The sequence below is a fragment of the Mesocricetus auratus genome, unplaced genomic scaffold, assembly GCF_017639785.1.
Source record: "Mesocricetus auratus isolate SY011 unplaced genomic scaffold, BCM_Maur_2.0 Super-Scaffold_15014, whole genome shotgun sequence".
In the NCBI taxonomy this organism is placed as follows: Eukaryota; Metazoa; Chordata; class Mammalia; order Rodentia; family Cricetidae; genus Mesocricetus; species Mesocricetus auratus.
The window spans coordinates 64,017,858-64,042,644 of NW_024429186.1; the positions used below are offsets into that span (position 1 = coordinate 64,017,858).

The window sequence follows — 24,787 nt, forward strand, 5'->3', positions numbered from 1 at the left end:
TGCTTCCTGGGAGCTGAAACGACCTAATTGTGGGGCACTCTGTCACCACGTCTGCACTGCTCTGAGGGCGCCTGTCCAGGAGTCGTTCTTGCGTGTATTTGGAGCAGTGTCTGCTGTTTCTGCCACTGTGGTGCATCCTGTGGGTAGCTGATCTACAGCCTCCCTCCTCCCCATGGGATTGTTGGAATCACCCGTTCACCACTATGGCCAGCCTTTGTTATGGTTCTAGGGATCAAATTCGGGTCATCAGGCTCCTACAGCCCATACTGCATGGAGCCAGCTTTTTAAATGTTTTCTTTCTTCAAAGTTCAACTCCAGTCTCCATGTCAGAAGTTGTTTTCCTAGAAACCTGCTCATGCAGAGTTTTCTTTGTTCATGTACATATGTTATTTCTATATGAAGATCTGTAGCTTTCTCCAACATGTAAATACATTATGTGTAACTATTGTGTATAAAAGATAATATGTGTGTAGATGTATCTTATTTCCAGCTAAAATATGTATTCTGTACAAAATCTAGCACAGGAGCTGAGAAGATGGCTCAGTGGGTGAAGTGCCCCTCGCGCAAGCATGGTAGCTGAGTTTATATCCCCAGAACCCTCATAAAAGCTGAGCATGGCAGTGCATATCTGTAACTCCAGTGCCGTGGGAGAGGACAAAGAGATGCTAACAGTCATGAGGCAGCCATTCCAGCCGTTGATGAGCTCCAGGTTTCCAGGTTCAGTTGGAGACTGTCTCAGAAAATAAGATGGAGAACACACACACACGAAGATATTTTTTAAAATCTGCCACATAGTTTTGGTAAAGGTGCTTTCCACCAAACCTGACAACCCTGAGTTCAGTCCCAGAACCAACTAATTATTGCAGGTTGTCCTCTGACCTCTATATGCATACCATGGTATGTGTGCACCCCTACACATAATAAATAATAGAAAAGATTTCTTATTTCAAAGATCTGAGGGCTGGGCAGTAGTGGCACAGACCTTTAATCCCAGCACTCGGGAGCCAGAGGCAGGCGTCTCCGAGTTTGAGGCCAGCCTGGTCTACAGAGTGAGTTCCAGGACAGCTAGAGCTACCCAGAAAAACCCTGTCTAGGCAAAAAGGTAGACAGACAGACAGACAGAGTTTCGCTAAATAATAGCCAGGAAAATTAGACTTGTTTTTTCCGGGAACTACAGGGCTTCATATTTTTGAGACAGGTCCCTGACCGTTGAGGAACATGCCCGTCCTCCCTCCCCCGTTTGTTGTGGTTGTTGTTTATTTCTTTGTTTTGCTAACATTTTGAGACAGGGTCTCACTAACTTGCTTATGTTGGTCTTGAACTTTGTCCCCAGCTCACGCTACAGAATGATTCTGATACCTCAGGCTTAAACAGCCTGTGCCACCAGGTGTGGCTTCCATATTAACATTAAACTTACAGTTGATTTCAACCCTTTAGTGACTGTGAAACTTTTGCTTCATTTTTTGTTGTTTTGTTTTTGCTTTTGCTTTTTGGTTTGTTTGTTTTTTATTCGAGACAGGGTTCCTCTGTAGCTTTGGAGGCTGTCCTGGAACTCGCTCTGTAGATCAGTCTGGCCTCAAACTCAGAGATCCACCTCCCTCTGCCTCCCGAGTGCTGGGATTAAAGGTGTGAACCACCACCTGGTAACCTCAGCAAATTTTATAAAGGAAGACACTTAATTGAGGTGGCTCACTTACAGTTCAGAGGTTTAGTCCATTATCATCATGGCGGTGTGCAGGCAGACACGGTGCTGGAGAAGTCCCAAATCTTAATCTGCAGACAGCAGGAGCACCAGTGTGCCACACTGGGTGTGGCCTGAATATAGGAGATCTCAAAGTCCACCCCCACAGTGACACATTCCCCCAACAAGGTCATATCTCCAATAGTATCGCTCCCTATGAGCTTATGGGGCCAAATATAGTCAAACTACTACAATGCCCAAAACAAAGATATTGTAAAAATATTTTAAATAAGTGGAATAGTGGTGAAACCTATCTCACATTGTGAATATGCTTAGAGCTGCTAAATTGTATACCTCAAAATGTGAAGATAGGCTTGACAGAGGTACACACCTGTAATGTCAGCTCTCTAGAGTCTGAGACAGAAGAGCCAGTAGTTCAGACCCAACCTGGATACACAGTGATGTCCTGTCTCAAAACAACAGAAAATAAATAAACTAGAGCAAATAAGATTGGAAAGGTGCCGGGCGTTGGTGGCACATGCCTTTAATCCCAGCACTCAGGAGACAGAGGCAGGAGGATCTCTGTGAGTTGAGTGAGGCCAGTCCGGTCTACAGAATGAGTTCCAGGACAGCCAGGGCTATACAGAAAAACCTTGTCTTGAAAAAAAAAAAAAAAACAAGCTGGGTGTTGGTGGCACACGCCTTTAATCCCAGCACTCAGGAGGCAGAGGCAGGCGGATCTCTGTGAGTTCGAGACCAACCTGGTCTATAGAGCGATTTCCAGGGCAGCCTCCAAAGCTACACAGAAGAAACCCTGTCTCGAAAAAAAAAAAATGAAATGTCAAAATGACAATGTCAAAAGTTTAATACTAAAGTGATGCAACAAAAATAGCATTTTCAGTTACAACTATCAGAATTTGATCCATCTACAGAAATTATAGTTGATGGGGAGATGGTTCATGTGATAAATGGATTGCCTTGAAAGCTTAAGGACTTGAATTAGATTTCCAGAAGCACATTCAAAAGAGCTGGGCATGCTTGCACACATTTGTAGTCCCGGTACTAGGAAGGCAGGGAACGCTAGCTAACCAGTGTCGGCCGATGGGCAGCCCTCAGGCTAATGACACCCTTTTTTTTTTTTTTAATTGAGTTACTGAATTTTCTCGATAGTTATAATTTATGGGAAATGCTCTAGGGTTTTTTCATTTTATGTGTGTGGATGTTTTGCCAGAAGATATGTGTGTGTAACATGTACATTCCTGGTTCTCACAGAGGTCAAAAGAGAGCATTGTCTCAGGTCTTCTGCAGGAGCAACAAGTAGCTGATGAGCTGTCTCTGCAGCCCTGCTTGAGGACGTTAGAAAACATGCCTGCTGACATACAGTTTTACTTCCATCTTGCAGGAAGCATCTCGATTCTTCCTACTATACTGTACCTTGCAATTGGAGTCCTCAGAGAAACTGCTGTGAAGTTACCTGGAGGCCAGTTGTCCTCAACAGTCACGGCCTCCCTGCAAGCTCTGAAAGGGATCCTAACTTCCCCGATGGCCCGCGCAGAAAAGAGCCAGGCAGCTTGGACCAGCCTCCTCCAGAGTGCTCTAGCAACTGTGCTTGACTGTTGGAGCCCAGGTCAGCAGGGCTGTTGGCAGGCTTTAAAGGGAGAGGCACGGCCTTTGTTTCCAGGATGAGCTGCTCAGTTGATCATATTGGTAGTCTCACCTAGAAGAGGCCGTATTGCAGACCCAGAGGACGTGTAAAGTGTTCAGATAGACCTTATCCCCACCCCTCCTTGTCCTATTTACGGGTGGCATGACTCACTCGATTTGAGTTTGTGCAGCAAGAAGAGGACCCAAATAGTGATGGGAAGAAACTCAGAAGAATTCCATCACAGAAGCCTAAGCAAAGAAAGGCGGTGACACACGCCTTTAGTCTTAGCACTTGGGAGACAGAGGCAGGTGGAGCTCCGAGTTCAGAGGGCAGCCTGGTCTACAGAGTGAGCTCCAGGACAGCCAGGGCTGTTATACAGAGAAACCCTGTCTCAAAAAAACCTAAATAAATAAATAAATAAGAAGCATAGTAGAGTGTGGCGTAGGGAGTAGGGAGTGCTTTGGTCCAGATGAGAGCTAAAGACAGCGGTCCAGATGAGCTCCTCCCAGACAGACAGACCTTGGAAGAAGTACAGACAGGGTCAACAAATATTATTGTTGTTTTCCCAGAGACACACAGAATCATGCCGTGTAGCCCAGGATTGTTTTGAACTCAGCATCATCCTGCTCCCTATTGCTGGCATTACTAGTCCATGCCATCGCCTGGCAAGGTTTTATTTTTCAGAGCCCCCACTAGTGAAAGAAGGAGGTGTAGAGTGGGCAGTGTCAGGATGGAATAAAGTACAGCACAATTTGAGTAAACTTTTTTTTTTGTTTGTTTGTTTTTTTCGAGACAGGGTTTCCCTGTGGCTTTGGAGGCTGTCCTGGAACTCGCTTGGTAGACCAGGCTGGTCTCGAACTCACAGTGATCCGCCTGCCTCTGCCTCCCAAGTGCTGGGATTAAAAGCGTGCGCCACCAACGCCCGGCTTGAGTAAACTTATAGTCCGTTTAAATCGTTAACCTCTGCCAACATCAGGGAGGAAGAGGAGGTAAAGATGGAGAAGTCTTAGTTTTTATGTTGTCCATCATAACAAACTTCCCTTTCTCTCAGTTGTGCATCAAGCCAGGACTTGCATATTAGACCAACTATTAACATAAATTAATAGGAGCTGATCATAAACAGTCAAGTGTTTGCAGTGTAACAAGTCTCCTCCCAGCTGGACCTGATGCTGCCTGGCATCCCAACTTTTGGCAGTAGAAGCGTGAAAATCTGGAGTTCAAAGCCATCCTTTGTTAGATAGCGAATTCAGGGCCAGCCTGGCCAGGCCAGACCCTGTCTCAGACAAACAAACAAAAGAACCTGGTTGAGTAAAAGAGAAAAACATTTACTACCTGTTAGTTTCTGAGGCTCAGGACTTGACCTCTCATGAAGTTAGCACTAGGACATTGGCTGGGCTACAGCTAGCGGATTAGATTCCAAGATGACTCAGTCAGACAGCAGTTGGCAAGGGCCTGCTCTTTGCCGCTTGGGCCCCAAGAGAGGCTACTGCTTAAGCACACTTTTCATCCACCCCCAGTAGACACGGGGGCAGTAAAGGAGCTTAGGAGGAGTGGGCGAAGGAAAGTATGTGTCCTGAACTAAATAGCTGAGTGTGCTGCAGATGACTTGGCTGGACAGGAAGCAGGAGAGCCCCCAGGAGCCATTGTATTTTCTGGAGTCACACTGTCTGCTATCCTGACTTCGGTGTCGTGGGCAAATGACCACACTTGTGTTTCTTACAAACAAAGTGCTACTGCCAGGAACAGATGCCTGGCTGGGCCGGGGCACTCAGGCTCTGCTGTGTGGTTCACTGTGTTACTTGTGTGCAACTCAACCTCCATGAACTGCTCTCTGCACCCCCCACCTCGGGTGTCGGCCCCGGTGGTGACTCAAGACTCCACCCACCCAGTGTCACTTATCCTGAGCCACTGTGTAAGGCGTGTTGAATGGTTTTGTTTTCAATTTGTGAGACGGGGTCTCCTGTAGCCCAGGCTGAGGTTGAATTCTCTTGCAGAGGATAGCTTTGAATTCCAGAGGCACCTGCCCCAGCCTCCCACGTGCTCAGATTATAGGCTTGAGCCACCACATTGCTCCTTTCTATAGATTTGTTCTTGTTGTTTTAGTTTGGTTTTTCAAGACAGGATTTCTTTGTGTAGCCTAGCTGTTCTAGACCTAGTTCTGTAGACCAGGCTGGCCTCAACTCACTGAGATAGAAACTGCCGGGCTTGTCTAATTTTGTTCGCTTGTTTGTTTTCGGTGTGTTTTTTAGGCATGGACCTTGTTACTCGCTGAACCTAAGCTCTTTATTTGATCCCCCACTTGATAATGAAGTTGCATTCTCATTAGCTAAGAAGGACTGGCTGGCACAAGGTTTTAAGTACTTACTGAATCACTATGACTGATGCTACTGTTTACGCGTGTCGTTTGTTTGTAAGTGATAGCCATCTAGTGCGCTGGGTGTGTGCTCAGTTGATGGAGTATTGTCTGACATGCACAAAGCCCTGGGTTCTGTCCCAGCACCTTGCACACTTTTTTTTTTTTTTTTTTCGAGACAGGGTTTCTCTGTGGCTTTGGAGGCTATCCTGGAACTCTCTTTGTAGACCAGGATGGCCTTGAACTCACAGAGATCCACCTACCTCTGCCTCCCGAGTGCTGGGATTAAAGGCGTGTGCCACCAATGCCCGGCTTCATTAAAAATATTTAATTAGAATATCACTTTGAAAAATGAAGGTAACTTATTCTAATAGAAAATGGTTCACACTTATAATCCTAATCCAAGCCATGGGAAATTGGACTGGAAGACCACTGAAAATTTGAAGCCACTCTGGTCTGTGTTGTGATGTCCAGGCCAGCCAAAGCTTCAGAGTGAAATCATGTCTCAAAAAAATAAATAAAAAGAAGTAGACCATAGATGTACCCTAGTAGGCCAGCCCTAGGTTCAGTCCCAGGAGCACATAAACCAGGTGTGGCATTATACACTTGTAATCCCAGCACTCAGGAGGCAAAGGCAGGCAGACCTCTGAGTTCCATGCCAGCCTGGTCTACAGAGCAAGTTCCAGGGCAGACAGGGCTACACAGAGAAACCCTATCTTGAAAAACCAAAACAAACACAAATTCAGGGTCATCCTCAGCTACATAGCAAATTGAAGCCGGCCTAAGCTGCATTAGACCCTGCCTCAATAATAAAAGAAAAACTCATTCAAACTGAGGTGTGACCGCCACACTGTTTTCAGACTTTTCTCTACTGTTGAGTAGATATGTAGACAGAGTGCTAAGCTGTTTCCCTGGCACTAATGTTAACAAAATGCAAGGTGAAAATTACAGAACAGTGGTGCAAGCACTTCCATTGCACCTGACGCAGTGACCACAGACTCTGCATACACATGTGTGACCTGAAGCAGTGCTCACAGACTCTGCATAGTCACATGTGTGACCTGAAGCAGTGACCACAGACTCTGCATAGTCACATATGTGACCTGAAGCAGTGCCCACAGACTCTGCATACACATGTGTGACCTGAAGCAGTGACCACAGACTCTGCATAGTCACATGTGTGACCTGAAGCAGTGCCCACAGACTCTGCATAGTCACATGTGTGACCTGAAGCAGTGCCCACAGACTCTGCATAGTCACATGTGTGACCTGAAGCAGTGCCCACAGACTCTGCATAGTCACATGTGTGACCTGAAGCAGTGACCACAGACTCTGCATACACATGTGTGACCTGAAGCAGTGACCACAGACTCTGCATAGTCACATGTGTGACCTGAAGCAGTGACCACAGACTCTGCATACATATGTGTGACCTGAAGCAGTGCCCACAGACTCTGCATAGTCACATGTGTGACCTGAAGCAGTGCCCACAGACTCTGCATACACATGTGTGACCTGAAGCAGTGCCCACAGACTCTGCATAGTCACATGTGTGACCTGAAGCAGTGACCACAGACTCTGCATACATATGTGTGACCTGAAGCAGTGACCACAGACTCTGCATACACATGTGTGACCTGAAGCAGTGACCACAGACTCTGCATACACATGTGTGACCTGAAGCAGTGCCCACAGACTCTGCATACATGTGTGTGCACCACTAGCCCAGCTGGGCAGGAAGAGGAACATGAGGGACTACTGAGGACAGGAGTTCAAAGGCCTACATAATCTGTCTCAAGAACAAAAAGAACACATCTTAAAGAGCTTATAATACATGTGAAAGCCACAAGTAACATGTATCCTAAATGTGTAAAGGTTAGCTCATGTCCCACTTAATATGAGGAAACAGGTAGACTCACCTATCCAAAGTCAGGCGATCTCAGAAGTATGTTAGTCCACCCCGCTACACACAGAGACACGGAAACTGGAGCCTTACATGTACCAGGAAGTCCTCCACCACAGAGCTGTGTCCCCAGCCCTCAGGGAGTTTTTGTTTTGTTTTTCTTTTTTTCTGAGACAGGGTTTCTCTGTGTGGCTTTGGAGGCTGTCCTGGAACTCCTGTTGTAGGCCAGGCTGACCTTGAACTCACAGAGATCCGCCTGCCTCTGCCTCCCAAGTGCTGTGACTAAAGGCATGCTCCACCATCACCTGGCTCCTCAGGGATTCGGGAGTCTGTAGGGAAGTAGAAAAGAAGTCGATAACCAAACTGCAGAGAGCTGCTCACAGAGACGCAGCAGTAAATACGACCCTTCTAACGCTCATTTCTCTTCAGTTGATGGAGCACATCAAGAACTTGATGAAGTCAGTCTCCTTACTGCCATCACGGTATTTATTTTGTCTACCAGTCCAGAAGTGACGTCCGTCCCCTGCCTTCAGACACGCTGCATTGAGAAGTTTAAGGCTGCCCTGCGGAGCAAAGACCCCATGGTAAATGTCCTTTAGTTGAGAGCCGTGTAGACCTGCAAACTTCGTCCTTATGATTGTTGAGGGTACTAAAGACCCCGTGTTAAATGTCCTTTAGTGGAGAGCTGTTTAGACCTGCAAACTTCGTCCTTATGATTGTTGAGGGTACTGTGTTTTGTGATCTTGCTTGCTCCTATGAAAAGTATCCAGGAACTAGATTTGTGGTTCAGAATGTAGAGTGTGTGCCTAGGGTACACAGGCCCTGGCTTTGATCCCCAGCACTACATAAATCTAGCATGGAGACAGGCAGTGGTGGCGCACGCCTTTAATCCCAGCACTCGGGAGGCAGAGGCAGGCGGATCTCTGTGAGTTCGAGGTCAGGCTGGACCGTCAGCCTCCAAAACAATACAGAGAAACCCTGTCTCATAAAACCAAAAAAATAAAATAAAATAAAATCTAGCATGGTAGTGTAGGCATGGAATCCCAGCACTAGGGGCTGGAGACTAATATCAGAAGCGAGTTTAAGGCCAGTCTAAGCTAAATGAGACTCTGTCTCAAAAAAAAAAAAAAAAAGCCAGGCAGTGGGGGTATACACCTTTAATCCCAGCACTCAGTAGGCAGAGGCAGGTGAGTCTCTGTGAGTTCAAAGCCAGCCAGGGCTACATAGAGAGACCCTGTCTTAAAAAAAATTTAAACAAAACAAAAACAAACAAAAAAAAAATGGTGTGACTTGCCTACAGTCACAGCACTGAGGACACAAAGGTAGAAGAAGTGCCCATGGGTCCAAGGCCAATCCCATCTACACAGGATGTTTGAAGCCAACCAGGACTAAGGGGTGAAAACTGTCAACAAGCAAGCAAGGAGAGATGGCTTAGCATTAATGGGCTTAGCAGTTAATGGCACCTGTGCCTTGCAGAGGACCAGAGTTCCGTTCCCAGCACTCACATGGGCAGTCTGCAGCCCTTTGTACCTCTAGCTCCAAGAGGTCTATGCCGGTATCCACACACAGAAGCACACACACACGCACATTGGCTATCTCACAAGGGTTTTTATGATCATTTGTAGATTTCCTTAGAGGAAAAGTAAAATAAGGAACGATAGATTAGATTAAATGTTTGCTTTTTCGTGTGTTACAAAATTAGTTTAGAGCCCATACTCAGAAACATTTCTTCCTCCCAAAGATATAGGAACCAAATTTTCTCAGGGGAAAAAAAATAATACTGGTGGCTTAAGGCTAATTCAATTTAAAGAGGCTACGTGTGGACGAGATGTGTAGTTGTTTTCCTTTTGTCAGTGGCTACTTGCTCAAGTTGTGTAGCAGGCTCCAAGTGGTGACTGTGACAAGTGATTTGTCTCTATTTTGTTGGTTTGGTGGGCGGGGTTGTTTTTTAATGTCGTTTCTGGTTTTACACATTATAGAGGGACCTGAGAGAAGGAGAATGTGCTTGAGGGGAAAATGACCCCTCACAGCTGCCTTCCCCACTGTGCCACACCACAATGTTGCAGCCACTGTTTGTATCTGCTACCTGCTAGCAGTAGACTTCCAAAACTAAAGAAAACTGGAATAAATGTAAAACCTTTGCTACTTTTAGCTGCATAAAGTTTGCAAGATTCCAGGACAGCCTCCAAAGCCACAGAAAAACCCTATCTCAAAAAAAAAAAAAAAAAGTTTGCAAGTACGTTTGTTCTTTGTCTTTATTTGTTCTAGGGGCTTTTAAATTTACAGTTCATTCTTGTCTTGCCCCATTAGGTACAAATGAAGACCTACCAGCTCCTACATTCCATTTTTCAGTATCCGAATCCAGCTATTTCCTACCCATACATTTACTCATTAACATCTTCCATTGTGGAGAAACTGCAGGAAATAGACAAGAGAAAACCTGAAGACACTGCTGAGCTGCAGATCTTTCAAGAAGGAATAAAAGTCTTGGAAGCTTTGGTCACCATTGCCGAGGAACAGCACCGTGAGTGTCAGCATCTAGTCCTTGCTCTCTCCCAGTGTCCATAATCACACTGAGTCTCCTTCACTTTTAAGCACCTGGGACAGCTGTATCTCTTGGGGCTAAGGGTTTGTCAGAGCCCTGTCTCAAAAACAATAGACAAACAAAAAAGATCACCAGGTATGGTGGCGTACTTCCGTAATTCCAGCACTCTTGAAGTGGAGACAAGAAGACCACCATGATCTTAAGGCCCACCTGGGCTACAGGGTGAGACTGTATTAAAAAAGAAAAAGACGGGAATCTCATGGGGCCCAAGCCTAGATGAAGCTACAAGCAGTTAATAACTGCAGAGTACACGGTCTTCCCTAGAGATGAGGCCCCTAATTGGTTATCCAAAAGCAAGCGGTCAGCCCTTTTTATACATATGAACAACATGAAATGGACTCAGCAGGTTGTGCTTAGGTAATATTTTTGTGTGTACACACTCACACAGCAATAAAAAAGAGGCCATGACTTTGAAAGAGAGTTGGGGACATGGGAGGGGCTAAGAGGAGGAGGGAGAAATGATGTGAATATAGGAGACATATGAAATTAATTTTTTGAAAAGAGAGCTGGAGAACTAGCTCAGTCCATCAAAGCGGTAATCCCAGCACTTAGGAGGTGGAGATGGCAGGATAAGAAATTTTCATGTCCTCCTTGGGGAATTTGGAGCCAGGTTAGTCCCCACGATTATCTGTAATGAGATCTGGTGCCGACTTCCGGCATACATGGGGGCAGAATGCTATGAGAGAGAGAGAAGGAGAGGGAGAAGGAGGGAGGGAGGGAGGGAAAGGGGCTGGGTGGTGTGTATGTTGGTGAAGGTTGCTCGTAACCCCAGTGTCAGAAACAGTCTGTTCATGGGGTTTCTTGGCCAGCCTAACCCACATGGTGAGCAGGTGTGTGCTTGAAGCCTGAGCTGTGCCCTTTCTCACCCACAGGCTCTCAGCTGGTGGCCTGCCTTCTGCCCGTCCTCATTTCCTTCCTTCTGGAGGAGAGTGCTCTGGGATCTGCAACCTCAGTTATGAGAAGTCTGCATGACTTTGCTTTGCAAAATCTCATGCAGATCGGGCCTCGGTACTCCTCGGTGTTTAGGAACGTCATGGCTTCCTCTCCAGCCCTGAAAGCCCGGCTGGAGGCCGCTGTAAAGGGCAATCAGGAAAATGTCCGAGTGGAGCCGCCTTCTAAACATGCCAAGAACCTGGGCAGGAACTCAAGCATCCAGTTAAAGACTAATTTCCTGTGACTTTGCTTTTCTGGAAGAAACACTAGGCACCATAATGTAACACTTGATTGTCCCCTTGCTTTGGAGACAAAAGTGAAACAAGACAAAAGTGCACTTGGAGATCCAGTTGATTGTTCTAATTTCAGGAGTGATTGAAACTTAACATTCATGCTAATTTTGGTTTGGTTTTGTTTCCATTGACTAAGATCATGGAACTGCCGGAATTCTTGCCAGGCATTTCAAGAAAGTGCCAAAGATCCCAATTTACTAAGTGATCCACTGCTTTGAGAATGGAAGGATTTCCTCTGAGTGTACTGTAAAGTATCGGCACTCACCCCATACCCCAGTTGCTAATGTAAATCTTTCCATAGTCGGTAGTAGCATTCAACTTCATGCATTTCTCAAGAAACATATGATTGAGCTGGATGAATACCTGAGGAGACTGAGGCAGGATGATCACCCAAGTTCTACACCAGCCTGGTCTACATAGCAAGTCCCAGAGCATCTAGGACAGCGTGGTAAGATTTCTGTCAAAAACCAATTTAGTTAACAAACAAGCTAAAAAATATCAGGAATGCCAATAGTATGTAAATGATTGGAATGCTGTTAAAGAACTACATCTAGGGCTGGAAAGATGGCTCAGAGGTTAAGAGCACTGGATGCTCTTCCAAAGGTCTTGAGTTCAATTCCTAGCTACCACATGGTGGCTCACAACCGTCTGTAATGAGATCTGGTGCCCTCTTCTGGCCTGCAGTGATACATACAGACAGAACGCTGTATACATAATAAATTATATAAAATTAAAAAAAAAACACATCTAGCTAGGCAGTGGTGGCGCACACTTTTAATCCCAGCACTTGGGAGGCAGAGGCAGGCAGATCTCAGTGAGTTAAAGGCCAGCCTGGTCTACAGATCAAGTTCCAGGATTGCCAGGAGAAACCCTGTTTTGAAAAAAACCAAAAAAAAAAAAAAAAACAGATCTAGAATTACCCAGCATACACTAGGACAGACTGCTTCAGCTTGAGGCTGTGGCCTCTTGTAGATCATGGCTGTCCTTTAGGTGACTCTGCTGAGTACACAGAGTGCTTTTATATAGAATAAACCCTCTCCATCCTACTGTTCCTCAGATGGATTTTCTGTTACCTCTCTTCCATTTTGTTTGTTTTTATTTGTGGAAATCATTCAGATTGAGAGCTTAATGTAGATTCATGTCTATATCGGTGTGGGATTGTATGAATGTCAAATTTAGTACAACAATCTTAAAACTTCGGTGAATACAAATATGTTTTTTTAGCACAGAATGTATTTTAATATAAAAATATAATGATAAAGTCATATTGGTTGAGAAATATTTTTGGCCGTGTTCATGATCACTGACTTTCCCTCTGCTTCAGTGTTGTACTGCGTGAGTCGAGCACTGTGTCAAAGCAATGCAGCGTCCTGTCCTAATTTACAGACTGCAGGGGTGGAGGCGGGTTCAGAATTGAGAAGGACTGACTAGAGCCGGGACCGGACCGCGTGACGGCCTCTATTTTACTACGTTTTATGTAAATACTCTTGTAAAGCTTTCAGATTGGAAAACATTTGACAAACTAACACTACAATCAACTTTTCTATATCACACAAATAAAGCTAATTTTCTTTAATGCGCTTGTGCCTTGAATTATTTCATCCAGGAAAGGTGGCCGGTTTTTCTCACAGATCTGCTTGGCTTTGGCTCTCTGAGCACCCTCTGCAGTGGGTTAGCGTGTCTTCCTGTAGAACTTGAGAGTTTGCTCCCTGTCCTCCTCATCTGGGATGCCCTGCCTCTCCCTACTTTTCCTGAGCCTGTGGACTCCGTCTCCTTTCAGGCCCGGGCTAAGTCCTCACAACCTGTTGTACCACCAAGTTTAACTGCTGCCTGGCTCCTCTGTGTTGCTGTAGGGTCACTATACAGTGTGTGCCTAATATGTCATCAGACAGTGTCCTGCCCGCTCATCTCCCTTTTAGATGGCTTCCTCAAAGGGAAACATTGTGTCCAGTAGCCTTGCCTCTATGCCATCGGCTACGGGCATCATTCTGAGTGCTGGGAGACCACCACCAGCAGTCAAGTGAGGCAGAGTTGGATTCAGGATATACCTCTTTACCAAGGAAGATGCAGCCCTGGTGCTCTGTGGATATAATCTATTAGTTGCCTATTAGAGGTTGTCTCAGTGACTGTTCACTAGCTGTGAAGACCCCAGGAGCAAGGCAAGTCTTATAAAAGAAAAGCATTTAACTGGGGGCTTGTGTACAGTCTCAGAGGGTTAGTCCATTGACCTCGTGGCAGGAAGCAGGTAAGTATGGGGCTGAAGCGGTAACAGGGCTACATCCTGCAAGGCAACTGTTATAAAAGCATTTAACTGGGGGCTTGTGTACAGTTTCAGAGGGTTAGTCCATTGACCTCGTGGCAGGAAGCAGGTAAGTATGGGGCTGAAGCGGTAACAGGGCTACCTCCTGCAAGGCAACTCTTATAAAAGAAAGCATTTAACTGGGGGCTTGTGTACAGTCTCAGAGGGTTAGTCCATTGACCTCGTGGCGGGAAGCAGGTAAGTATGGGGCTGAAGTGGTAACACGGCTACCTCCTGATCCCCAGGCAGCGGGCAGGGAGACACTGGGCAACTCCAAAGCCCACCTCCCAGGGACACGTCCAACAAGACCACACTTGATCCTTCCAAACTTAAGTATGTAGCATATGAGCCTGTGAGGGGTGTCGGGGCTTTTATTGTTTTATCCATTTTAATTGCTTCATTTGGTTGTTAATAAATATTAAGATTCTGTTCATTTTTTGTGGCATAATGTTTTTAAATCCATCATCTTATTTGACAGTGTTAGATTTTTAGATATTACCTGAGGAGATTACTGATAAGAAAACTATTACTAGCTGGGGATTTGAACCTGTCTTTCCCATCCTGGCATTCACGATAGAGACTTACAGTTCAACTCCATCATACTAAGGCTTCCCCCTTATTGCAGTGGTTCTCAGCCTGTGGGTCATGATCCCTTTGGAGCCTAATGACCTTCAACCATCAGAAAACACAGATATTTAACATTATGATTCATAACAGTTGCAAAATTACAGTTATGAAGTAGCAACAAAAATAATTTTACGTCTGGGAGTCACCACAACATGAGGTTCTGTGTTAAAGGGTCGTAGCATTAGGAAGGTTGAGAACCATTGTCTTAGAGGCTTGCTCTTTCCTTGTTGAAGGGACTTTCAGCAAACTATTTCAGTCAAACTCTTCTCCCCTAATAACCAAACCGTTTCTAATAAAGTAGTTTGTTCTATATAACCCATTGCATAAAGTTTGTCATGCAGAGGGTGAGCATTGGGTATATAGATTTCTACTAACAAAGCATGGGAACAGAATTGCCACCAACCTGTGAAAAGAGTACTAAGGCACTTTAAAAAGGAAAGGGAGCCTAGGTTCAGTGGCCACACCTTTAGTTCCAGCATGTGGAGACAGGGACGGGGATATCACTGAGTTCAGGCCAGCCTGGTGCCAGGCAAGCCAGGCCTACACAGAAACAGCAAAAAAAGAAAGGGGGCTGAGGATGTAGCTCAGTCGGCAGAGTGCCTGCCTAGCATTCATGAAGCCCAGGGTTCAGTCCCCAGCCACGCATAAACTTGATGTGGTGGTACAGTCCTGTAACCATAGCACCAGAGATGGAGGCAGGAGGATCAGGAGGCCAAGGGCATCCTCAGCTACATAGTGACTTAGAGACCACTGGGAGGTACAAGAAACCTGTCTCAAAAACAGCAAACAGGGGCTGGAGACACGGCTCAGCTGTTAAGAGCAGTAACTGCTCTTCCAAAGATCCTGAGTTCAATTCCCAGCACCCCCATGGTAGCTTACAACCATCTTCAGGTGTACTTGTAAGCAGAACACTGTATACATAATAAATAAATCAGTTTTTTAAAGGGGAAGGGGGCGATGCTGGAACGCACCTTTAGTCCCAGCATCCAGGAGGTAGAGGCAAGGTGGCTCTCTTGAGTTCAAGGCCAGTCTGGTGTACAGAATGAGTTCCAGCACAGCCAGGCAACAAAGAGAAACCCTGTCTCAAAAAACTACCGCCCTCCCCCAAAAGAAAAACCAAACAAACAAAAACAACAAAAAGGAAATGTATAGCCGGGCGTTGGTGGCGCACGCCTTTAATCCCAGCACTCGGAAGGCAGAGGCAGGCGGATCTCTGTGAGTTTGAGACCAGCCTGGACTACTTCCAGGACAGCCTCCAAAGCCACGGAGAAACCCTGTCTCGGAAAAAAAAAAAAAAGGAAATATATAGAGGTAATGTGTAGATCGGCATGCAGGCCAGCCTTCGGCTCATGCCTGTGCTCCATCAGTGACGGGCTGTGTGACCTGGGATTGCAAACTGAAATCAGTCCCTGCCTCCTCCAAGTTGCTTCTTGTGAGGGTTTTATAACAGCAACAGAAGGAAACTAGACCTGTAGTGTAGCCTTTGCCCACTGTGCATAATGGCCCTGGGTTCTACCTTCAGTGCTGCTAAGGAAGAAAGGGAGGGAGGGATGGAGAGGGGGGGAAGGGGAAGGAGGGAGGGGGGAAGAGAGAGCGGAAGGAGGGAAGGAAGGAAGGAAGGAAGGAAAGAAGGAAACATAAAGTGAAACCCCTGACTAAGACCCTGACAAGCTCATCAAAAACAAGGATGAGAAGCAACCTGAGCTTCTGCTGCATCCAAGAGATGCCAGAGGACACAAGGACCACATGAAATGTGGCACAGTCAATGGGGTGGGGCAGATTGAAGTCTAAGCATCGGTTTAAAGGTGGCGAGGGCCCCATAGGAGACGTTAGCAGTAGAGCGAGCAGGCAGAGAGCATATGAAAAGTAAATTCTCCGCGCAATTCTCTTTACTTCTTTCCTTCAGCATTAGGGAGGGAAAGCAGTGCTGTGCACTTGCTGGCCCTGTCACTGACCTGTGCCCCAGCCCTTTTCCATTTTGAGAAACAATCTCCTTAAGTTGCCCCCACTGGAGCCGGGCGTTGGTGGCACACGCCTTTAATCCCAGCACTTGGGAGGCAGAGGCAGGCGGATCTCTGTGAGTTCGAGACCAGCCTGGACTACCAAGCGAGTTCCAGGACAGCTTCCAAAGCCACAGAGAAACCCTGTCTCGAAAAACCAAAAAAAAAAAAGTTGCCCCAGTGAGATGGCTCAGAGGTTAAGAGCACTGACTGTTCTTCCAGAGGTCCTGAGTTTGGTTCCCAGCAACCACATGGTGGCTCACAACCACCTTGAGTGAGATCTGGTGCCTTCTGCTGGCCTGCAGGCAGAAGGTTGTATACATAATAAATAAATAAAATTAGAAAAAAAAAAGTTGCCTCCACTGGCCTTGAATTTAGAATGGCCCTTGCCTCTGACTCTGGAGTAACTGGAATTTCAGGAGCTCCACACAGCCTTTCTGCATATCTAAAACTATTCTAAGTTTGTTTGTTTGTTGTTTTGTTTTGGAGGCTGTCCTGGCACTCGCTCTGTAGACCAGGCTGAGTTTGTTGGTTTTAGGAGCTGGCTCAGCACACAGGTAACCTTCTACCTCACCGTTCATTTTCCATCTGTCTTCCCACCTCACTCCCCCACCCCACCCCCACACACACCCGAGAGCCGGGGATCAAACTCAGGGCCTGGTGCGTGCTAAGCAGGTGCCCCACCTCTGAGCTACACCCCAGCTTGTGATAGGTCGCCCCAAGCCCACTCTTTTTAATGCTGTTGGTAGGTTTTGGGATGAAATCTGTGTAGCCCAGGCTAGCCTCACTCTTACTGAGGAGGACTCTGAACTCTTGATCTTCCTGCTTCTCTCCCCCCCGGCACTGGACTGCAAGAATTCACCACCACACTCAACTCCACGACTCCACTCTGCCGGTCCAGGCATCAACCCAAAGCAGAAAGGCTGCCTCCTAAGTTTGCAGACTGACATCATCACATGCATTTGCAAAGTAGGTCATCAGCTCAGCTTCTGCTCACCTGCCTTGTCAGAGGGTTAGTCAGAACGGGTAACCTGTTTCAGGTCACCGGCAGGCGGAGGTGCGGTGGGGTAGAAAAGGAGGTACCCCACTTCCACGGGAGGAGTGACACCCAAAACAAGTGGCAAAACACCTTAGTCACATCCATTTTGTTTACACCACTCCCTTTAGATGTGTCACTTCCTTGGGCTTGCTCCCAAATAAAAGAGACCAAGTACCAAAGCACTATAAAAAGTCTGTTCCCCACCCGGGGTTGCCAACAGACGTTCTCCAGCTTTAATCCTCGGCAGGTCACATTTCTAGTGCCTTGCCTGTTCCCTCGTGCACATGGCAAACAGATAAACAGGCAAACAGACGGAACACACCCGCACAGCCTCTGAGAGACTCCGCAGTGCTCAGTTAAGGGGTGGGAGAAAACGATCCCTAGGAATCCATGCTACTTTATGAAACCTCTGTGTCCAGGGGAGAAAAGTGACAGGAAACAGCAGACCTCTGATCTGGAGGGACAAAGTACTGCTGGGTTCCTTGGCAGACCACGGAAGAGCATGCACATGAGTGTCAGGTGGTAACCATTTCTCAGTACGTGGTCATTACCGCATGGGGGTGTCTCCATGGTTACCTTTCTTCTCTTGTCGGGGGAACCTAGTGCTTTTCTGTTGACCGTGCTTCTCCTCTGAGGGCAGGAAAATAATACTTCCTTGTCTTTGGTGTTTACACCCTATGCCGTCTTCCACGGCGTTGCTCAGCCCCGAGGTCGTCTGCCCAGTCCTGTTTGCTTACCCACTGTTGTCATTGCTGCCTGAGCTCCGTGCTTCCCATTCACGTTTCTTTGTTCAGAGTCTAGAAACAGAGACTTGATCTCCCCGTTGGCTAATGAGTACCTGAGTGAGATCCACCACTAATTAGGGATGAGCGCACCTGTGGTATACACGGCCCTGGATGTAGAAAGTGACCAGGACAGAGCCATGAGTCCCTGTTCTGTATAGTGCCCTACTGGAATACTAGAACATTCCAGCGTCACAGAGAACACCAACCCTATCACCCTGGGGTCTGGCCTCTAATGCCAGGTCTGCCGATGACAGTTTGTGTTAGCATGGGCAAGTGTGCCTCCTGCCTTTTGGTTTCTTCTCTGCAGAGGGGCTGAAGACTGACCCATCATTTCAGGCTCCTAGTTTTAGCACTAAAAGGTCTGTGTGTCCCAAGGACCTTGTCAGTTCCAGTTTAACTCACTCTGGGCAGTTCACGTATTGGGTTCCGCACAAGCAGAGAGAATCTGTCTGGTTCTGATTCTTGCAAATCTAAACCTCAGATGCTTCGCTGAACAAGCTGTACATGATGTTGAGAGACGGACTGAGTCACAGGGAGGAGGTATGGTGACTGCCTGCAAAAACCTTGGAAGATGTCCTGCCCCGTGACCTCTGACTCACCCGGGGCAGGACACCATTCTTAACATCTTACAGGAAGAGATCAGTGGAAAATAGAATACTCAGGCAAAAAGTGCCCTTGGGTTTCCCAATAGAAGAGAAATTCAAAAACAGTTGACTAATATGTTTGTAACAAATGTGACTGCCATCGTCCTTGCAAGTGATCCAATAACCTCCTGAACTCCATCTCCAGCTGGCTGGTCCCTTGGCCTCCATCCCCAGGAAGGACTGTATTCAAATGCTTGGTTCAAGCTAGCACCCTAGACACAGATGTATTTCAGCACAAGAGATTTCTTTTTTTGTTTGTTTTTTTGTTTTTGTTTTTGTTTTTTTGTTTTTTGTTTTTTGTTTTCGAGACAGGGTTTCCCTGTATTGTTTTGGAGGCTGTCCTGGAACTCACTCTGTAGACCAGGCTGGCCTTGAACTCACAGAGATCCGCCTGCCTCTGCCTCCCGAGTGCTGGGATTAAAGGTGTGTGCCACCAACGCCCTGCTCAGCACAAGAGATTTCTAATGGAGGCCTGAAGAGACGAGACAGGCAAGTGGGTGTGGGCCATAATGTTGACAAGTGTCGTCCTGTTGACAAGACCTTCAGAGGGTGCTCTTGGGGTGCCTGGACTCAAGGGGCAAGACAGCTGAAGTCAGGTTTTGAGTAGATTTTCCATGCTGCAAGGAGCTACGGAGACGCCAGCTGGCCCTTCGTTGACTGAAAGAAATATAACTTGCTTCAGATTCATATTTAATTTAGAAGCAAACTTCGTAATCATCTTTTTCATTTTCTTTGTGCCTGATTTAATTTTGGCTTTCTGCTTCAGCCAACTCCTATTTCCATCTCACCTCATAGAAAAAATCTGGCCCAATCGGCTCCTCAGACAGTCCTTCAGCAGCTGGACCCCAAACAGCCCCGTGATGATTGACCAGTGATAGAAACACTCGGGGAGGACGTGGAAAGAGCGAGATTAACAGCAGCTATTTAAGGAAGCAAGCAGCAAATGAAAGAACTTAGGTAACTGAGCAATCCAAAGTGCAGTTATTTAAAGTCACTGCCCACTCCCGGCCAATGTGAAATAGTCTGAAAAGAAAGAAAGCAAGTCAGACTGGTTCAAATGCACAGTAATTTCAAGCCAAACTGGTTCCAGAAGCACACCGAGCCATAATATTGTCCCCAAGCCGATTTTCCTCTTCTCCTTTTCCGTAGGCTCAGTGTTAACAAAGTCTCAAGCTGCTACCAGAGGAAACATCTAACCACCAAAGTCCATGAGTTAATTATCTGGAGGCCAATTATGACTCAAAAAAAATTCTTGTTTACACACAACCGAGGGTTAGTCCAGAGGACATCTATAGACGGTGCCTTCCATGATCAGCACAGGGGAGATGGGCTAAATGAGCATGTTGCATGCATTCGACTCTAAATTCTCGTGCATTGTTACCTAATGAACTTCGAACGTATTAAAAGGTACAAGTTCGTCCACATGCTCTGCTTACCCAGGCAAGCTGCCAAGGGTCTCATTGGTGAGATCCGGCTACTCTCTGCTCCCTCACCTTTAATTCCTCATCTGTGAAGATGAGACACAGAAAACCACGACATAGAAAACATCTTTAAAACCCCTCTTCAGACCAGACCAGAGAGGTGGTGGTGACACACACCTTTAGTCCCAGCACTTGGGAGGCAGAGGCAGGCAGATCTCTGTGAGTTTGAGGCCAGCCTGGTCTACAGAGCGAATTCCAGGACAACCAGGCTACATACAGAGAAACTCTGTCTCAAAAAAAAAAATCCTCTTCAATCAAGTTTCTGACAGGAAGTTAGAGGTCTGAGCAGCCCTGTTACTGTTTGGGGGGGGTGCTGTATGCACACACACACACATTCTCTCTCTCTCTCTCTCTCTCTCTCTCTCTCTCTCTCTCTCTCTCTCTCTCTCTCTCTCTCTCTGTCTGTCTCTTGCTCTCGCTCTTCTTAGACCCCTATCCCTACACAAAGTGTTCTGGCTCTCAACAGTAATCCAGCACTCAGGAAGTACAAGCAAGGGGGCCAGAAATTCAGGGTCATTCTCGGCTATATATTATTTATATAACAAGGCTAGCCTGCGCTACATGAAACCCTGTGTCCAAAAAAAATAATGCTACAATGAGTGGGCATAGTTTATTTTAAAGCATAATTTTGAATATAAAATAAAAACTTTCTGTAAATTGCAAGGTGCAATGTGTTATAGTATAGCCCAAAATGTGTTTTTATAACGAATGATCTTTTATAACCATTATACTTAGTGAAATGCAGTCTTCACACAAACCATCTGTAGTAATAACCCAGGTGTTATAATGTTGGACGAGGGGACCTTGGTAGATTCCATGGCAGGCGAGGGAGACACGCCAGGCAGACAGAGCTCAAGTGAGAAATGTTATTAGAAGGGAGATGGGTGAAGAGAACAGAGAGAGACAGAGAGAGACAGAGAGAGACAGAGACAGAGAGACAGAGAGAGACAGAGAGAGAGAGACGAGGAAGGCAGGAAAAGTCCTGTCTGCCCCTTCAGAGGAACGTGGGGAGAAAGGCCGGAAGTGGGTGGTTATTTTTTTTTATTTTTTATTATATATTTAAATTAGAAACAAGCTTGCTTCACATGTCAGTCCCAGCTCCCTCTCCCTCCCCTCCACGCGGGATCCCCCCAGCCCCCCCAGCCCTCCACCCAATCCCCCCACTTAAGGCCCTCCATGGGGGATCTCTGGAGTCTGTCATTTCATTCCGGGGAGGACCTAGGCCCTTCCCCCAAGTATCCAGATTAAGAGGGCATCCCTCATTGTGGGATGGGTGCCCAAAGTCCATTTGTATGCCAGGGATAAATACTGATCTACTGCCCAAGGCCCCATTGATTGCCTAGGCTTCCTCACTGACACCCCCATTCAGGGGGTCTGGATCAGTCCCATGCTGGATTCCCAGGCATCAGTCTGGGGTTCATGAGCTCCCCCCTTGTTCAGGTCAGCTGTTTCTGTGGGTTAAACCAGCCCAGTCTTGACCCCTTTGCTCATCACTCCTCCCTCTCTGTCACTGGGTCCCAGGAGTTCAGTTCAGTGTTTAGCTGTGGGTGTCTGCCTCTGCTTCCATCAGTCACTGGATGGAGGTTAGGACGGTATGTAAGATAGTCATCAAAATCATTACTAGGGAGGGGCATTTAAAGCAGTCTCTCCACTGTTGCTTAGTTTGCCAGTTGGTGTCATCCTTGTAGATCTCTGGAAATCTCACTTTAGTGCCAGATCTCCCCTCAAACCTAGAATGACTCCCTCTATTATGGTATCTCTCATCCTGCTCTCCTCTATTTTGTTTGTTTGTTTGTTTTTTGTTTTGTTTTGTTTTCTGAGACAGGATTTCTCTGTGACTTTGGAGGCTGTCCTGGAACTAGCTCTTGTAGACCAGGCTGTCTCGAACTCACAGAGATCCACCTGCCCCTGCCTCCTGAGTGCTGGGACTAAAGGTGCCACCACGGCCAGAGTTTTTCTTTTAAAGGGCCAGGTTACATAAACCTGCTGCGTGCAGGTGGGTGAGAGGCAGGGCCAGGTTTGCCCCATTTCCTCCAAAAGACTGGTGGACAGGCTCCAAAGGTAGAGAAACCCCATCTTGAAAACCAAAAATAAAATAAGTACTATCCAACACTCAGTAGGCTGAGGCCGGAGGATCATGAGTTGGAGCCAGCCTCGACAGGTTTGAGGAAATTATATGAGATCAATACTGCTCATACTTTTTGGTTCCAGAGTTCCAAAGAAAAGCTAGAGTTACTATGAAACAGACAGCTAGTAAATATGGAGAGAGAGAGAGAGAGAGAGAGAGAGAGAGAGAGAGAGAGAGAGAGAGAGAGAGAGAGAGAGAGAGAGAGGCGGGGGAGGGATCGAGGGAGGGAGGGAGAGAGAGAGAGAACATGTGTGTGTGTGTGTGTGTGTATGTGTTTCAGCTGCAAAGATCAGAGGACAACTTATAGGAACCATTTCTGTCCTCTACCTTGTAGGGCCCTCATACTGAATTTAAGTCCTCAGGCTTAGCTGCAAATAATACCTGTACCAGCCAACTCACTGGCCCATCTTTGGCTTATTTTAGCATGTTGCTAAAACATTGTTTTAAGACATATTGTAACAGGCTGTTATCTTTGTGGTCTAAGGTGTTTAGTTATCAAGCTGGATTCCTTGCCAAGTCAAACTGAGTTGTCACAAAAGTGGTCTAAGCTATACTTTGATATTTAAAATAAACTGTTTGTTTAAATAGCTTAAATTTAATCTTTTCTAAGTCAGTGGTTCTCATCCTTCCTAATGCCGTGACCCTTTAATACAGTTCCTCATGTTGTGGTGACCCCCAAACATAAAACTATTTTTGTTGCTACTTCATAACTGTAATTTTGCTACTGTTATGAATCATAATGTAAACATTTGATGTTCACGGAATAGCTGGTAATCAACTCCTGTGAAAGTGTCGTTTGACCCCCAAAGGCATCACACCCGCAGGTTGAGAAGCACTGTTCTAAATTAAATGTTTTTCCTTCCCTTCTAGTCAGTTCTGCAGACACTAGTATTCTAGAAGTAATGACTTAAGCTGGAGAAGTTTGATGGGGAGATTCTCCACAGGGCATTTTTTCCTAAAGTAGAGTATTGAGCAACAGGCCAGAAGTCTCCGTCAGTGTTTTGACTTGGTTTTGGTTTGTTCAAGATAGGGTCTCACTGTTTGGCCTGGGCTGACCTGGAACTTGCTCTGTAGACCAGGCTGGCCTCAAACTCACAGAGATCCCCCTGCCTCTGCCTGCTGACTGCTGGGATCTGCTGGTGTGTGCCACCACCGCCAGGAGACATTTCTGTAGGTCTTGCAGAGCTGGCTCAATAGTAAGTCAGAGAGTGAGTCTTGTAGATAGGAATGTAGCATTCAAGCCATTCTGCTTTAAAATGTAAATAAAGAGACAATAAAATCATAGCTGGGCACGGTGACACACTCCATTAATGCCAACACTCGGGAGGCAGAGGCCTGCAGATCTCTGTGAGTTTGAGACCACCCTCATCTACAGAATGAGTTCCAGGACAGCCAAGACAAAAACAAAAAAGAAGAGAAAAGCATAATAGTTACCTAAGTTTGTCTCCCACAAATAGACATGCTTATGAAATTTAATCCCAGAATGGTGGCAGGCATGTGATACCAGCCCCTGGGAGGTAGCAGTAGGAGGAAAAGAAATTCAAGACCAGCTCCAAATATATAGGGTTTAAGATCAGGGGCTGGAGAGATGGCTCAACAGTTAAGAGCACAGTCTGTTCTTCCAGAGGACTCAGGTTCAATTCCCAGCACCCACCTGGCAGCATACAACCACCAGTCCCAGGGGATCTGACACCCTCACACAGACATGTACACCAATGTCCGTAAAATAAATAGGTTTTTGAACAGCCTGGGCTAAGTGAGGCGCAGTCTCAAATAAGGGAGAAGAGGAGAAGCAGGAAATGGAAAGAAAGAAAACCCTAACATTATGGGGCAGCATCGGTTTCAGAACTGAATTAGTTTTAGGAAACTCTTAAAGAAGCTCTTGCTGGGCATTGGTGGCGCACGCCTTTAATCCCAGCACTCGGGAGGCAGAGGAAGATGGAGCTCTGTGAGTTTGAGGCCAGCCTGGTCTACAGAGCTAGTTCCAGGATAACCTCCAAAACAATACAGAGAAACCCTGTCTTGAAAAACCAGAAAGAAGAAGAAGAAGAAGAAGAAGAAGAAGAAGAAGAAGAAGAAGAAGAAGAAGAAGAAGAAGAAGAAGAAGAAGAAGAAGAAGAAGAAGAAGAAGAAGAAGAAGAAGAAGCCCTTGCCTTGTGCATCCCATGCCTTCTCCTGGTGGACTGCGTGCAAGCCCCATGCATGCACAGATGATGTGGAGTAAAGTTCCTGTCAGGCAAGAGTTTCGTTGCCTTACCTTCTGTCTCCTCTCCCCAGAAAGCCGTAATCTACTAGTACAGCTTTTAATTTCAGTATCAAGGTTTGCTTCTGAGAAGGCAGGTTTCCTAGAAAGCCAAATGCAAAAAGCCTT

At 46.4% G+C, this 24,787-nt stretch overlaps 1 protein-coding gene across 6 annotated transcripts in view; it reads left to right on the plus strand.

Annotated features, from left to right (window-relative positions):
- The window catches only part of Heatr5a (HEAT repeat containing 5A), a 98,118-nt gene extending 86,027 nt beyond the window's left edge, over window positions 1-12,091 (plus strand). For all 6 annotated transcript variants that reach the window (XM_040743111.1, XM_040743110.1, XM_040743113.1 and 3 more), the window contains 4 exons: window positions 3,084-3,308; window positions 8,012-8,166; window positions 9,893-10,106; window positions 11,060-12,091. In XM_040743111.1, coding sequence (XP_040599045.1) covers window positions 3,084-3,308; window positions 8,012-8,166; window positions 9,893-10,106; window positions 11,060-11,364 — 899 coding nt within the window. In that variant the 3' untranslated portion in view covers window positions 11,365-12,091. The remainder of the gene's footprint in view (window positions 1-3,083; window positions 3,309-8,011; window positions 8,167-9,892; window positions 10,107-11,059) is intronic.
- Window positions 12,092-24,787: the final 12,696 nt, after the last annotated feature.